The sequence below is a fragment of the Vulpes vulpes genome, chromosome 10, assembly GCF_048418805.1.
Source record: "Vulpes vulpes isolate BD-2025 chromosome 10, VulVul3, whole genome shotgun sequence".
Taxonomy (NCBI): domain Eukaryota; kingdom Metazoa; phylum Chordata; class Mammalia; order Carnivora; family Canidae; genus Vulpes; species Vulpes vulpes.
In genome coordinates, this window is record NC_132789.1 from 57,858,333 (window position 1) to 57,871,465 (window position 13,133).

At 47.4% G+C, this 13,133-nt stretch overlaps 1 protein-coding gene across 1 annotated transcript in view; it reads left to right on the plus strand.

The window, feature by feature from the left end:
* The first annotated feature begins 619 nt into the window (after positions 1 to 619).
* The window catches only part of LOC140594104 (uncharacterized), a 236,750-nt gene continuing 224,236 nt past the window's right edge, over positions 620 to 13,133 (plus strand). Inside the window, exons 1-2 of the mRNA XM_072722478.1 lie at positions 620 to 1,002; positions 1,707 to 2,480. Of these exons, the coding sequence (XP_072578579.1) occupies positions 620 to 1,002; positions 1,707 to 2,480 (1,157 nt within the window). The remainder of the gene's footprint in view (positions 1,003 to 1,706; positions 2,481 to 13,133) is intronic.

Sequence of the window (13,133 nt, forward strand, 5' to 3'; positions counted from 1 at the left end):
CTTAGCCTACCCAGTCTACTGAGGAAGCAGACAAATGAACCTACAGTTATTACACTCCAGGTGGGAAGAGTGGGTACAGAGGCAGCACAGAGTGGGATCTAAACTCAAATGTGGAACCGGGGAGTTTTGGCAAGGCATCCCAAGGCTTCATGTTAGAGGTTGAACAAGTTGCCAGGATGGGGCGGTGGGACCTTGGGAAAAGGGCAGGGGGCAGGATTCCTGGCAGGGAAGAGCATATGCAAGTGAGGCTGAGGGGGTGCTATCTGGAAAGCATAGCCTAAGTTAATCAGTTTGCCTTGCTTGGGACATGTGGGGGCAGATGTGAGGGATGAAGCAGGAGAAATAAGCAGGTGCCAGATCATGAATGATGGATGCCAGGGGTTCTCAGAGTGTGGGTCCTGGACCGACAGCGCCCACATCACCTGGGATCTTGTTAAGACTCTACATTCTTGGGCCTCACCCTAGACTTATTGAAAGCGAAAAGCTGAGCATAAGCAGGGAAGTCCTGGAAATCTCTTAATAAGGCCTCGCGGTGATTCTGATGCATGCTAAAATTTGGGAAATGCAGTTCTATTCCATAATTTTTTTTTTTTTTAAACTGGCCATTTTCCTGCAGGAAATGGAGAACTCTAGACGAATTTTAGATAGGACCACTATGCTTCTGAAGGCTTGCTCTGGAAGCCGGGAAAAGACAAGCAAGATAGAGGGTGAGTGCCCGGGGTCAGCCTGCAGGCACAGGCAGCGGAGCCTCCGCGGCCCGTGGGTCAGGACGCGGCGCAGGGCCACGGGGAAGGTGTACGCTTCCCGCCCACGGGGGCTCATTCCTTCGGGGAACGCCGGGCCGACCGCGAGTGTCACCCTCGTCGCTGCGGCTGGCGGAGCATCCGCTGCTCCGTGCGCCCGTGACTCTGCACGATGCGCTCGGGGCCTCCGGACAAGCCCGCGGCGAGGCAGCGTCTTCTCCTCCGCCCGCCGCCCCCGGAAAGCCTGCGCGCAACTGGTGTAGCGCCCAGAGGTTAAGTATGGACAGCGGTGGAGGGTGAGCCTTCGGGAGAAGCGAAGTAAGGGGCCTCCTGCTCCAAATAATGCGCGGTGGCGATTAAGCCACGTGCATTGGTAGACGCGCTCCCTGGGGGAGGGGGGCTGGGTGCAGGGGCGAGGGGGCGGGCGCCTGGGTGCAGGGGCAGGGTGGGCGCGCGGAGCAGCGCAGGCGGGCGCCTGGGTGCAGGGGCGGGGTGGGCGCGCGGAGCAGCGCAGGCGGGCGCCTGGGTGCAGGGGCGGGGTGGGCGCGCGGTGCAGCGCAGGCGGGCGCCTGGGTGCAGGGGCGGGGGGAGGCGCCGCCGCCCGCAGGTGGGGGGCGGGGGCGCAGGAGGGCGGCCCGGGGCTGCGGGGCTGCGCGTGTCCTGGAGCCCGTCCCCGGGGCGGAGGAGGGCGAGGCCTCGCTGGCTGCGACAGGAGGGCCGCGGGGGCAGATCTTTCAAGATCTCGGACCGCGGCCTCCTCCAGCCACCAGCTTCCCTGCGCGCCCACGGGCATCTCCGCTGCGGGTGGGGCGTAGAACGAGGAGGGCGGGGGGGACGCGCCCCGTCGGTGCCCCGTGCCTTCGGCGAAAAAAGTCGGTGCGCGAGGAGGAAAGCCGGCGCGGCTGCAAAGAGGCGCACGACTTGTTGAGCACACACGTCACGTCCCCTCCGTCTCCGAGTGAGGCTGTGCCCGGGTCCCGGCAGCCTGGGCTCAGCGGAGGGAGGCCCAGGCCTGCGGGGTCCGCCGCGGCCGGTGGGCGCCCGGGGAGGTGCCGGGGCCCCGCCCCCGCCCCCGCCCCCGCCCCCGCCCCCGCCCCCGCCGCGCGTCTGTCTCTTTAAATTCCAGCTGCGCGGCTGCGAAACAGCGCCCCTCGGCGGGCGGGCCGGCTGCGAGCTCGCTCCCGCGCTCGTTCCCGCGCTCGCTCCCGCTCTCATTCTCGTTCCCGCGCTCGCTCCCGCTCTCGCGCTCGTTCCCGCGCTCGCTCTCGCGCTCGTTCCCGCTCTCGCGCTCGTTCCCCCGCTCGCTCCCGCTCTCGCTCTCGCGCTCGTTCCCCCGCTCGCTCCCGCTCCGGCTCTCGCGCTTGCTCTCGCGCTCGTCCCCGCTCTCGCGCTCGTTCCCGCGCCCGCGCCCGCTCCCGGCGGCGCGCCGCGGAGGGCTGCTGCTCCGGCGGGCTGCTCGGCGGCGGCGGCGGGCGGGGCGGCGGCGGCGGCGGGAGGCGCGGCCCGGCCCACGAGGGAAGAAAGAGCGAGCCGGGCCGGGAGACGCGCCGCACCCGGTCCCGCGCCCGCGCTCGGCGGCGCCGGCAGCTCCCTCCGGGGCGACGACGATGAGCCCGGGCTGCGGGCTTTTTTTTTTTTTTTCCCCTTTTCTTTTTTTCCCCCCCTTCCTCCTCGAGGCGATGTCTGTCGTGAGCCGACCGCGGGGCTGAGGACGGCGACCCCGAGGACCTCCGCCAGGTAACGCGCCCCCGCCCCGGGCCCCGCGGGCCCCGCGCTCCGGCCAAACTTCCTCCGCTGGAGCGTTGCCCGCGGCCCCCCGGGACCTAGTAGCACATCATTTAAATTTTTTTTTTCTTTCTTTCTTTCTTTCTTTTTTTTTTTAATTGTTATTTTGGCGGTCCCCCTCCCCTTTTTGATGTTCCCCGGTCCTGCTCTTGCGCAGACGGGCGCGGGGGGCGCGGGGGGCGCGCGGCTTCTGTCTCCCGGTTCTCCTCTTTCTTCTCTTCTCCTTACCGGCTCCATGCTGTTCCCTCCCTTCCCTCCTTCTCCCCTTTTTCCCGTTTCCCTGTTAGATGCAGGGACGCGGGGAGGGGGTGTCTCGCTGGTGACCCCGCGGCCCCGCCGCCGGGAGGGGGCAGCGAGCAGCCTGCGGCGCGGCCACCGCCCCCGGGGCGCCCCGACCCGCCCCCCCGCGACCCTGCGGACCCGCGAGCCAGGTGCATCCGACCTGTGCGCTCGCTCCGCGACTCCTACTGCAAGGGCTGCCTGTGGCTTGCAGCCCACGGAAGCCACGGACAGAAAGAAACCCATGCTCCAAAATTAAAAGAAAAAAAGAAAAAAAATCCAGTCCTCGTCTCTAGAAACTCCCCCTTTTTCAATGATCGATACACACTTTGCCTTCTTTGCTATTAATTTTTTTTGGGGGGAGGGGACCCCGGAGCCGGCCCCGTCCCGTCCCTCCCCTCTCTTCTCTTCCTTCCCTGCCTCCTCTCCCCTCCCCTGCTACGGGGAACGCGCAACTTCTGCTGCCTTAACCGTCTCCCCTTCACTTTCACGCCTCGCAGGTGCGGGGACTGCGCGGGTCGCGATTGAGGCTCAGCCCCCTGCGACCTCCTGCGCCCTCCCTGCGCCCTCCTGCCCCCTCCAGCCCCAGCTGCCCGGAGCGGCAGGTGGAAGGTGCTGGGAGCATCCCGGGGGCGGGGGGCGCGCAGACCCGCCGGGGAACAGCCCAGATCTTGCAGCCGGGTCCAGCCTCGAGGGCGAGGACCCCCGACTTGAGCTCCCGGTTCCCGGCGTGCGTGGGCCCCCGCCGGGTGAGTGCGAGCCACAACTTAGTTACCGGCGGAGCCCCTCCGGGGTGGCGCCCGCCCTGCCTCGCGGAGGCCCAGCCGCTCGCCTGCTCACCACGCTTTTATTTTTTTCTTAGAGACCTGAGATGTCTGCAAACAAAGGGATAAGTCAGGACGGCTTGTTTGAACCAGAGATACAATTTATATGGATGTGGTTGTCGTTGTCGTTGTCGTTGTCGTTGTCTCCCCCGAAAGAGCAAGTTGTCACGCTCTCAAGTTTTCTCGAAGTCAAAATATTCCCTGGGTGAGAACCATGCTAATCAGTGATTATCCTCCGCTCTGCTTCGCTGGTGCGCGCGGTTCACACCGGGAAAGGTCTGCGTTTCACCGAGCTCCCCTCGCCTCCTTCCCTTTGTCTGCGCATTTGTTTTTAAATCCAACTCTCCGTATAGAATGGGGGGGGGGGGGGTCTTGGAGCAGAGCCTGGCTCAAGGAGAGGACACACTGCTGATATATCGGAAAATACAACCAATAATCCTCAGCGAGAAAACATAATTACTGCCCCGCCACCCCACTCTGTTGGCTTTGTTTTTGGCCAGTTAAGAAGCTGTAGATTTTAAAGATATTTTCATCTTCTCGACTCTGCACCTAATGCTGTTCATGCCACAGGTCATATTTATCCAGTTCAGATGAATATTTACAAAAGACTTAAAATTCCCTTGCAAGTGAAATCTAAAAAAGCATGTTTTTTTTTTTTTTTTCTTTCTTTCAACATTTTCTTCCTTCTAGTGAGCCACCGTAGTAGTAATGGTCCTACATTATTGTTTTTGCCTGACTCCTGGTTTCGGTGTTTCCTGGTTGGGTGGCTTCTCTTGACATATGTACAAGATGTTCCTGGCAGACTGCGCGGAACCTGAATGCACAATTAGTTGTAGATGCAATAAAATGTTGATTTTTTTTTTCTTCTTGCTCTTGGTTTAAGAGATGTCATGCCCTCCTGTACATTTAGTATTTGGGTGCAACATCCTTTTTTTTTTTGTATGTGTACATGACGGATTTAACGTGAAGTCTGTTCTGATTAAGCCTTGCATGATTTGAAGTTAAAAGGTATATTAGTGACAAGCCATAAATTATTCTTATTTTGGTGCATTGATCCTGAAACTGCTTCTGCCCCCCCCCCCCCTTGTGATTGCATCCTGTAATGAAAGGTCAGTAATAATGAGTTATCTGTTTTATAAGAGGGAAAACAAAATCCCTCAAGTTTACTTACCTCAAGTCCCCATTTTCATGCTGAGGGATTGACAGATATTTTTGATCTGATGTTTTAGTAGACTGTATTGCTGAGCACTGCCAATTACCAAGAATATATTTTGTTAATTCTGAAAATGGTACAAGATAAGACATCTTTCAAGTTGTCTGGAGGGTTCCAAGTGACTCATCCTTGTAACCCATGGCAACAGGAAATGGTTGTCCTGGGTGCAAGCTGAAGTGTGGACACAAATCCACACTTTGTGATCATTCAGGGACTTGATAGGGGAAGTGTGCCGGCCCTGGCTCCTGTGTGGAGTCAGTCTCATGTTAACTTTGGGACTTGAGTCAGAACGGTGATTCCCAGGCTTAGGTGTGCAGTTTTCCTTAGCTCCTTATTCACTTGAGGAGTGTTCTGAAATTTTCAGAAGACGCAGGAGTTGAATGTCATTTTTGTAGGAGACAAGAAGTTATGAGGACGTGTGCGCGTGTCTGACTTTGTGTGGAACTGGGATGATTAGGGTGAGCATATCGCCAAATGAAATGAGACACTGCCAGTCTTAGAAGTGCTGGGAGTCAGGGAGCTGTACTTGAAGCAGGAGCCAAGAGACCAAGGTTCTATTCCTACTTGTCGCCGTCGCGGAGCTGCTCTTGGGGTGGTCTCCTTACTCACGGATGTCACTTGGCTTTGTTTTATCCAAAAGAAAAATGGGCGTCATAATCTTTTTTTTTCTTATTTTTGAATTCTCAAATATATATGTATATATGACATAATCCTCCATGTGCACAGGTGTGTATCCGTAGCCTCGGTGGATATACTAGGATATATTCCACACATACACTCAGAGGCAGAAGACAAGTCTTCTGAATAGAGCAGGGAACTCTTTCCTTATACCATTGACAGATGGGCAGTGATGTGGGGTGTTTCTTTCCATTCTGGAGAAGGTGATTACTCTCTGTATTCTATGGATATAGGTAGTAGATCCTTAATGGCTCATCACACACCCTAATGTGCAGAACTGAATAATCCCAGCAGGCATCACCCTTTTACTTGAATGCAAGTGAGTAATAAATTTCTCCCACTTTTTAAAAAGACAATTTAAGATCTCCTTCCTCCCTCACCCCGCCCCATTTTGTAAGGAAAAGTAATTTTCTGTAAGGTTAAGTGGACCTCAGGGTAGGAAGAAAAATCCCTAGAGCGTTCTTTCTGCTCAGACTTCATTTTTCCTCCCAAGTCTAACTGTCAACAATAATATCTGATATGAGCCTCTGGTGCTGATGTTTCCATAGGTCATCATCCTTCTACGTCCCAGATGAAGTCTCAGGACAAGCAATGCAGTAGCATAGATGCTGAATTTAATGTATCATTCAAGTTGGTTATGTAACTCAGCATTCTTGTTTTTTTTTTAAAAAAAAAAAAAAACAAAGAACGACAAAAACTCCCAAGTCTTTAAAATTATATGTGTTTACTATTATTTTAAAATGATTTTTTACAGTGTTCCGAGAAAATAAGCCTGGTCCCTGTAGGGATTTAAAAGCTGCTTGTTCATGTCATTAAACAGTGTTTGTACAATGATACTTTTTGTTAATCTGTGCAGCGTTTTCATGAGAGTATAGCAGTTGGGACAATTGCTGGTTGTGCTTGTTTGGGTAAGTACTTGACGTAATGGGGACCTCGAGATTTCGATCTGGAAATGCTGCCAATGACACAGGACCAAAGTTTTCTTGAGGCAGAAAAGGGAAAATCAGTGTTTTGACAAGTAATTTATAACAGTTCAGGTGTAGTCAGGAGGATTTGAAACAAGCTTTTATATTTCTTTTGTCTTGTTTTGTATATATTTATATGTGGAACCACGGGCCTCTTATTCAGCTTTAAGTTTTTCCCGCTGGGGGACGTCAGCCAAGTCTCCAACCTTACTTGGTGGCTTTGGGTAGGTTTGTAGGGACGGTATGAGGAAGGAATGGTATCTTCTATGTGCCAATGTTGCAAATACAAAAAATGAGACCACAAACTCCTACCATTAGGAGTTTTTTGTTTTTTTCAATCCAAAGAAGCATTGTTCTTGAACACCTTTTTTTTTTTTTTTCTCTTGAACACCTTCTTATGTTACTTTATTACATGGGATCAAATATCATGGCTGTTTGTTTTATTACTCCATTTTAAGGCTGTATTGCACAGGAGTTAAAGACTTAGCACCCGGAGTCAACCGCTTGAGTTTGAATCTCCACTTATTCCACTTACTATGTAGGTTATCATTGGTGATTATCTTAATCTGAGATAATAACTTAATCTGTAAAATAGTCATTGAGAAGGATTTTTGTGAAGATTAAACAAGAGAATATATTGATTCAATATCGAGGAGTGTTCCTGGCATGTAATAAGTATTCATTGCATATGTACTATTACTGCTGTTGCTGCTGCTTCTGAAATGTATCAGAAAGCCATCGTTCCATAGTTATGTTTATGTTTAGTTTTGCTTTTCCTTCAAAGTCTGATGTAACCCATATAGAACACTTTTCCACCTAGGAGCTGTGCCGCTTCATTCTTTCCCTCTTCTCTGCCATCCCCATCGTAGCTTTTCCCTATAGTTTCCAGCTGAAAATAATAACCAGGTACCTGGGAGAAAAGAGTGCATCTGTTTCTGGAGGGTGATCCATTCTTCTAGTTTCCGGAAAAGTTTATCCTAATCTTTTTTTATATGCAATAACAACATTATCTATGTTTTGCTTAATTTAGTAATTGAAACTCAAAATCCGGATTAGCTTAAAAACAACCTGACCAACCTAAAACTCCCAGCTTTGGTGTTATAGTGCTTTTTTCCCCAAAAACTACAACTGACTACTGTTACCCTAATGTAATCCTAAAGCGACAAACTTCTGCTAAAGAAGGTTGCTGGATAAATTTTTTAGATTGTGTGTGTGTGTGTGTGTGTGTGTGTGTGTGTGAAATTACTTCAGGTCTTATCGATAAAATGATGTCATTTGTTTGAAGATGTCATGTTTAATCCTTGCTTTTTATCTTTCTTTTGTGAGTTCCAGTGTTAAGATCTGTATTGAATAGATAAATTTCTTTACATATTGAGGGGATGTCTTTATCTGTAAAGTGAATGTATTGGATTACTGTGCTTCCTAAAACATTTATTGTGGAAAAGTCTTGAATAAACACAAAAGTAGAAAGGATGGTATAGTGGATTCCCAAGGACCCATCATTCAGCTTCAACAAATTAGGTGACCTCTTAAGATCCTTCTGGATTCTGTGATCATGTGACTATGGAAACTTTACTCAGGTTTTGAGGATCTAGAATATTTGCTTTTAAAATAATATTGGTAGTACTGTCAATATTCTAAAATAATATAGTTATTAAATTACTGTACTGAGGGACGCCTGGGTGGCTCAGCAGTTGAACGTCTGCCTTCTGCTCTGGGCATGATCCTGGGATCAAGTCCCATGTCCGGCTCCCTGCATGGAGCCTGCTTCTCGCTCTGCCTGTGTCTCTGCCTCTCTGTCTGTCTGTCTGTGTCTCTCATGAATAAATAAATAAAATCTTAAAAAAAACAAACAAAAATTACTGTACTGAGCATTTAATGGCAAGTCAAAACAGCGTACATATCATATTTAAGAATAATTATTAAGAAATTGGGCTATAAAACGGAGGTCTGAAGCTATATTGTTCTTTCTTTCATTTGGAAGCTTGTTTCAAGATTGTAACGATAGCCAGCCTGCAGATGGTCCCCAGTGGTCACTGCCTGTTGAGATTCATGCCCTTGTGAGGTCCTGTCCCACATTGTATCAGGGTTGTTATGTGTGATGGATAGGAGATGGCAGATACGACGGTGTCAGACTTTGGAGGCTAAGTCATAAAGGACATTGCCAGTGTTGCCGGGTTCTCTTGACTCACTTTGGGAGAAGTCGACCACCATGTTGTGAGGACATTCAGCCAGTCCATGGAGTTTCACGTACAAGCGAGGCCTTTTGCCAACAGCCAGCAGTTTCCCAGTCTGTCAGCCATCTGAAAGAGCCACCTTGGAAGAGGGGCCTTAGCCCTGGTACGGTCTTCAGCTGCTGGCGGTCTTGGGCAGCACACCCACTGTATGCTCGGGAGAGATCACAAGGCAGAGCCATCTAACTAAGGCACTTCTGAATTGGGAACTCCTAGAAACTGCATGAGCTATTACATGTGTACTGTTTGAAACTGCTAAATTTTGGAGTAATTTGTTATGCAGCAGCAATATAAAAACTTTCAACTGTCTCAAGGTGGTTCCTATAAATACTAGTTATTGTTTTATAGATAGGTACAGATGCCAGTTAATAGAGTTCTGGTGGACAGAGTGCTGATTACAGTGCGCACTTAACCATAGTGAATTACTGGCATCCTAGTCTTTTATACTTTAACTCCTCAGAAAGGATCTCTTGTGGACATTATCCATAATTAAATGAGGACAAAAGACCTGATGTTTCTGCTTTCATTAGTTGCTAACCTGGAACTTAATCCTGGCCCTTCCTTTTGGCACTGCTGTGTGTTAACAGTTCACCTGTTTTGGAATTTTGAAAGCCATCGCGGTCTGGGGATTGAGGACTGGGATAGGTTTTAGCTGATACTTGGGTAAACTTTGATGCAGTATCATAGTTTACCTTCAGGTTGCTCCCAGCACACACAAAGTCCTTAATGATTTAGGCTTTCATTGTCGTGTAGGCTTTTCTTCTGTTCCTGCTAAGCAGGGTAAGATTTAAGTGCCCAAAATATAATGTGGTCCAAATGATGTCCTGGTAACGTTGTTTCATGGGGCCATTCTTTATGAATTTGTACTCGAGGCTTTTGTGTATATTGCTAGGTTTCCCTGCTCAGCATGGTTCTGGATTATATATATCCATCTGTTTTTCTCATTGTTATGTCATAAGTTTAATGAACTCTGAAAATTAGATATCAAAGTGCAAAGTTTTGGTATACCTGAAATGGTGTGGATCACAGAATTGAGAAGAGAAAGTACCTTTACTTTTTACTTAACGAATCTGTTTTATCTATATAAATCACCATCTGTAAAAACTTAAAAGGTGACTGAATCTTTACTATGTATAAGTTGGTGCTAGGAACCTTGGAGAATAAACACTAAGAAGTAAAGGTCTTGAGTCTCTAAGTTGGTGTGAATATTGGGTTCTCATAAATGAGCCACCCAGTGTTACAGTTTGGAGTGTAAGGTTTTAGTACTTCCGTGTACTTTGTTAGGTAGGGTAGTTAATAGGATTATTGCCCCTGGGAATTTTTTCAGATCCATGGTTATCCTGGTATGAAACAGTGTTTGATGGCCTACACCAATATCATGCTCTCTGGGAATTGAAATTGATTTTTTTTTTTTTCCCCGGTCTTTAGCTATTTGAACAAGCCTCACCTGGGAGGACCAGAACACCACAAAGGAGTCATTCAGAAATTAGTTTTTAGGACATCACAAATGAGTTGCATCACAAGCCTCAGGAAAAAGTTAATGAAGTTCCTAGTCCTTGATATTTTCATGTTTCAGCACAGTGTACAATAAGAAATACCTTTAGAATTGAGGATGAATAGTACAGACTGGATTTTTTTTGTTCTTCGTGAATTGTGTACAAATTAAACCACTCCCAAGTTGCCAGTGAAAAGGATCTACAGCAGACATGTATGAAGTCTGAGAGTGTTTCCTTAGATGTCTTTTGATAACATGCTTTTATTTGTTGGATAATATGTCCCATCTTGTGTGCTTGTTTTATGTGCTTTGTACATTTGGCATTGCATTAATTTACCCCATGAAGTAAGCATGATGTTTAAACAAAAGTAAAGTTTTATAGATACACATTAGTTGTTTTCTATGCTGTGATGAGGGCATCAGGGATACAGAAATGAGTAAGACAAGGTCCTTGCCCTGGAGGAAGTTGAATTTGCTTAATTTAAATTTTTTTTATTTTTTATTTTTCAGAGTGTTTAGCTGCTTATTTATAGCCGGCCTTTAAAATTTATTATGGTTAATCTGCACTCAACACAAGATCGAGTTGAATTATGTTACCGTAATTGAGACTTACCCTGGGTTCTACACTGTTAATGAATGCTAATGCTCTTTTGAAGGTCTCCTATATATGGCCTCAATAACCACAAAGGCTTTTCTGCCTACAGCAGATAAACTCTCAATAATGTCACAGGAAGTTGCATTGGAAATTATGCTGTTACCTATAGTTTTTTCCTTTTTTGCCAACTAATAATGTATCTTCAGGGTATTCCCTATAGGGCAAATGTCTGTATCATACTTTGGAAATACATTTTTTCTTTTTTCCCTGCCAGAGTGGAAATGCATCTCATGAACTTTGAAACTTCCTGATGTTAGTGCTTGCTAATTGTAGTTTAAAAATTGAGGTGGGATTTCTTTAGTAGTATGTTAGGTCCCAGAACTGCCTAAATTTTCTCTGCCAGTTACGTCCGTCCATGTGCAAGGGATGCTATTCCCCAGGGAAGATCTATGTAGGCAATAGCTGCCAAATGGTAATCAGAATACCACTTTATTAATAGTATGAGATGGTGCAGTTGACCCTTGGTGCAGGGCTCTTTGGAAGATGGTGGTTTGGAACACATATTTAGTCGTGAGTCCAAATATGTAAATATATTTAGTCTTGCTATGCTCTGGTCTAGCCACAGTTTAGGAAGAAGAAGTCCAAAAAAGAAAGAGAGACCCTAATTTCAACTCAAGAGCCATATAAAACCAGGAAGTCAAAAGAGCACAAGAGGGAGTAGACCTTGGTTTTGTGCCTTTTTTTTTAATTTAATTTTTTTTAGAGAAGGGGTGCAGAGGGAGAGGGAGAATCTTAAGTAGTAGGCTCCATGCCCAGCATAGAGCTGGACTCAGGGCTCGATCTCATGACCCTGAGATCATGACCTGAGCCAAAATCAAGAGTCAGATGCTTAGTCAACTCAGCCACCCAGGACCTTTAAAGCATAATCACTCTGTTCACTAGTAATTAAAGTCCAGGCACCGCTTTTGGATCTGACTTAATAGAAGAGCAATTCTTTCTTTGAAGGAAGTGGACAGAGGGAGCTCTGGTGAGTGGGAGAGAACAAACTATGGTTAAATTATGGTACGAGTCACAGTCTTTTAGTGAAACCCTAAGGATAAATAAGAAATACTTCAGAATGTGGATATTTTCATATTTTAGAAAGACAGTGGAGTGTGTGTGTGTGTGTGTGTGTGTGTGTATACACAGTACATTATGTAACAATCCAGCTATGGCCTGGGGCAGCTTCTTTTTTTGGTCAAAAATGACTATTCCAATAAGAAAATTCATAAATAGAATAAGTGGGAGTAGAAGATAGAATCATGCCCTTCTCCCAAAATATTCACATCTCAATCCCCAGAACCTGTGACTATGTCACTTTTCATGGCAAAGGGACTTTGAGTTTTTAATTAAGTTTAAGGGCTTTGTGATGGGAATGTGACCAGGATTATTTGGGTGGGCCCAGTCTAACCACATGAGTCCTTGAAGACTGAGAACCTTTCCCAACTGTGGTCAGAATTGGAGATGTGATCATGAGAACAGGGTCAGAGAGGTACGAACTGTGTTTGAAAATGGGGGAAGGGGAACATGGGTGAACAAATGTACCGTAGATGCTGGGAAGGGCCAGGAAACAGATTATCACCTAGACCTCTAGAAAGGAATGTGGTCCTGTTGGCACTTGGATGTCAGCTCAGTGAGACCCTGGCTGGGCTTCTGAACTCTAGAACTGTGAGACAATCCATTTTGTGTTGTTTTAAGCAGCTAAAACTGTGGTAACTTATTACAGAGCCATAGAAAGCTAGTACAGTTAGACAAACACTGTGTAACTTTATTTTACTTTAGGTTGGCTTATAAAAAAACTTTATGATTTCCAGAGCTTTTTAAAATTCTTTTAAAGATTTTATTTATTTGAGAGAGAGTGAGCGCATGCATGTGCTTGAACTGGGAAGAGGGGCAGAGGGAGAGGGAGACTCAGACTCTCGCCGAGCAGGGAGCCTGATGCAGAATTTGATCCCAGGACCCTAGGATCATGACCTGAGCTGAGGGCAAGATATGTAACAGACTGAGCCACCCTGGGGCCCGATTTTCAGAGCTTTTGGATTATGAATTGCATTTAGGGATTGTGGACCTGTAGAGGGAATCAGGAATCTTGATGTTTTCACTGGATGACTTTACAGAGTTTGAATTTTTAGTCATGGGAGGAGCTTCTTAGAAGAAAGCCTTTTAATCGTTACCATCCTAATACTTAAGCCTTTGCTGATTTCTTTGTATTCATTTCCATTGCCTTTATGGATCTTACAATAGTCGATGATGGCTCTGGCCAATTTGACTAACCATGGACCT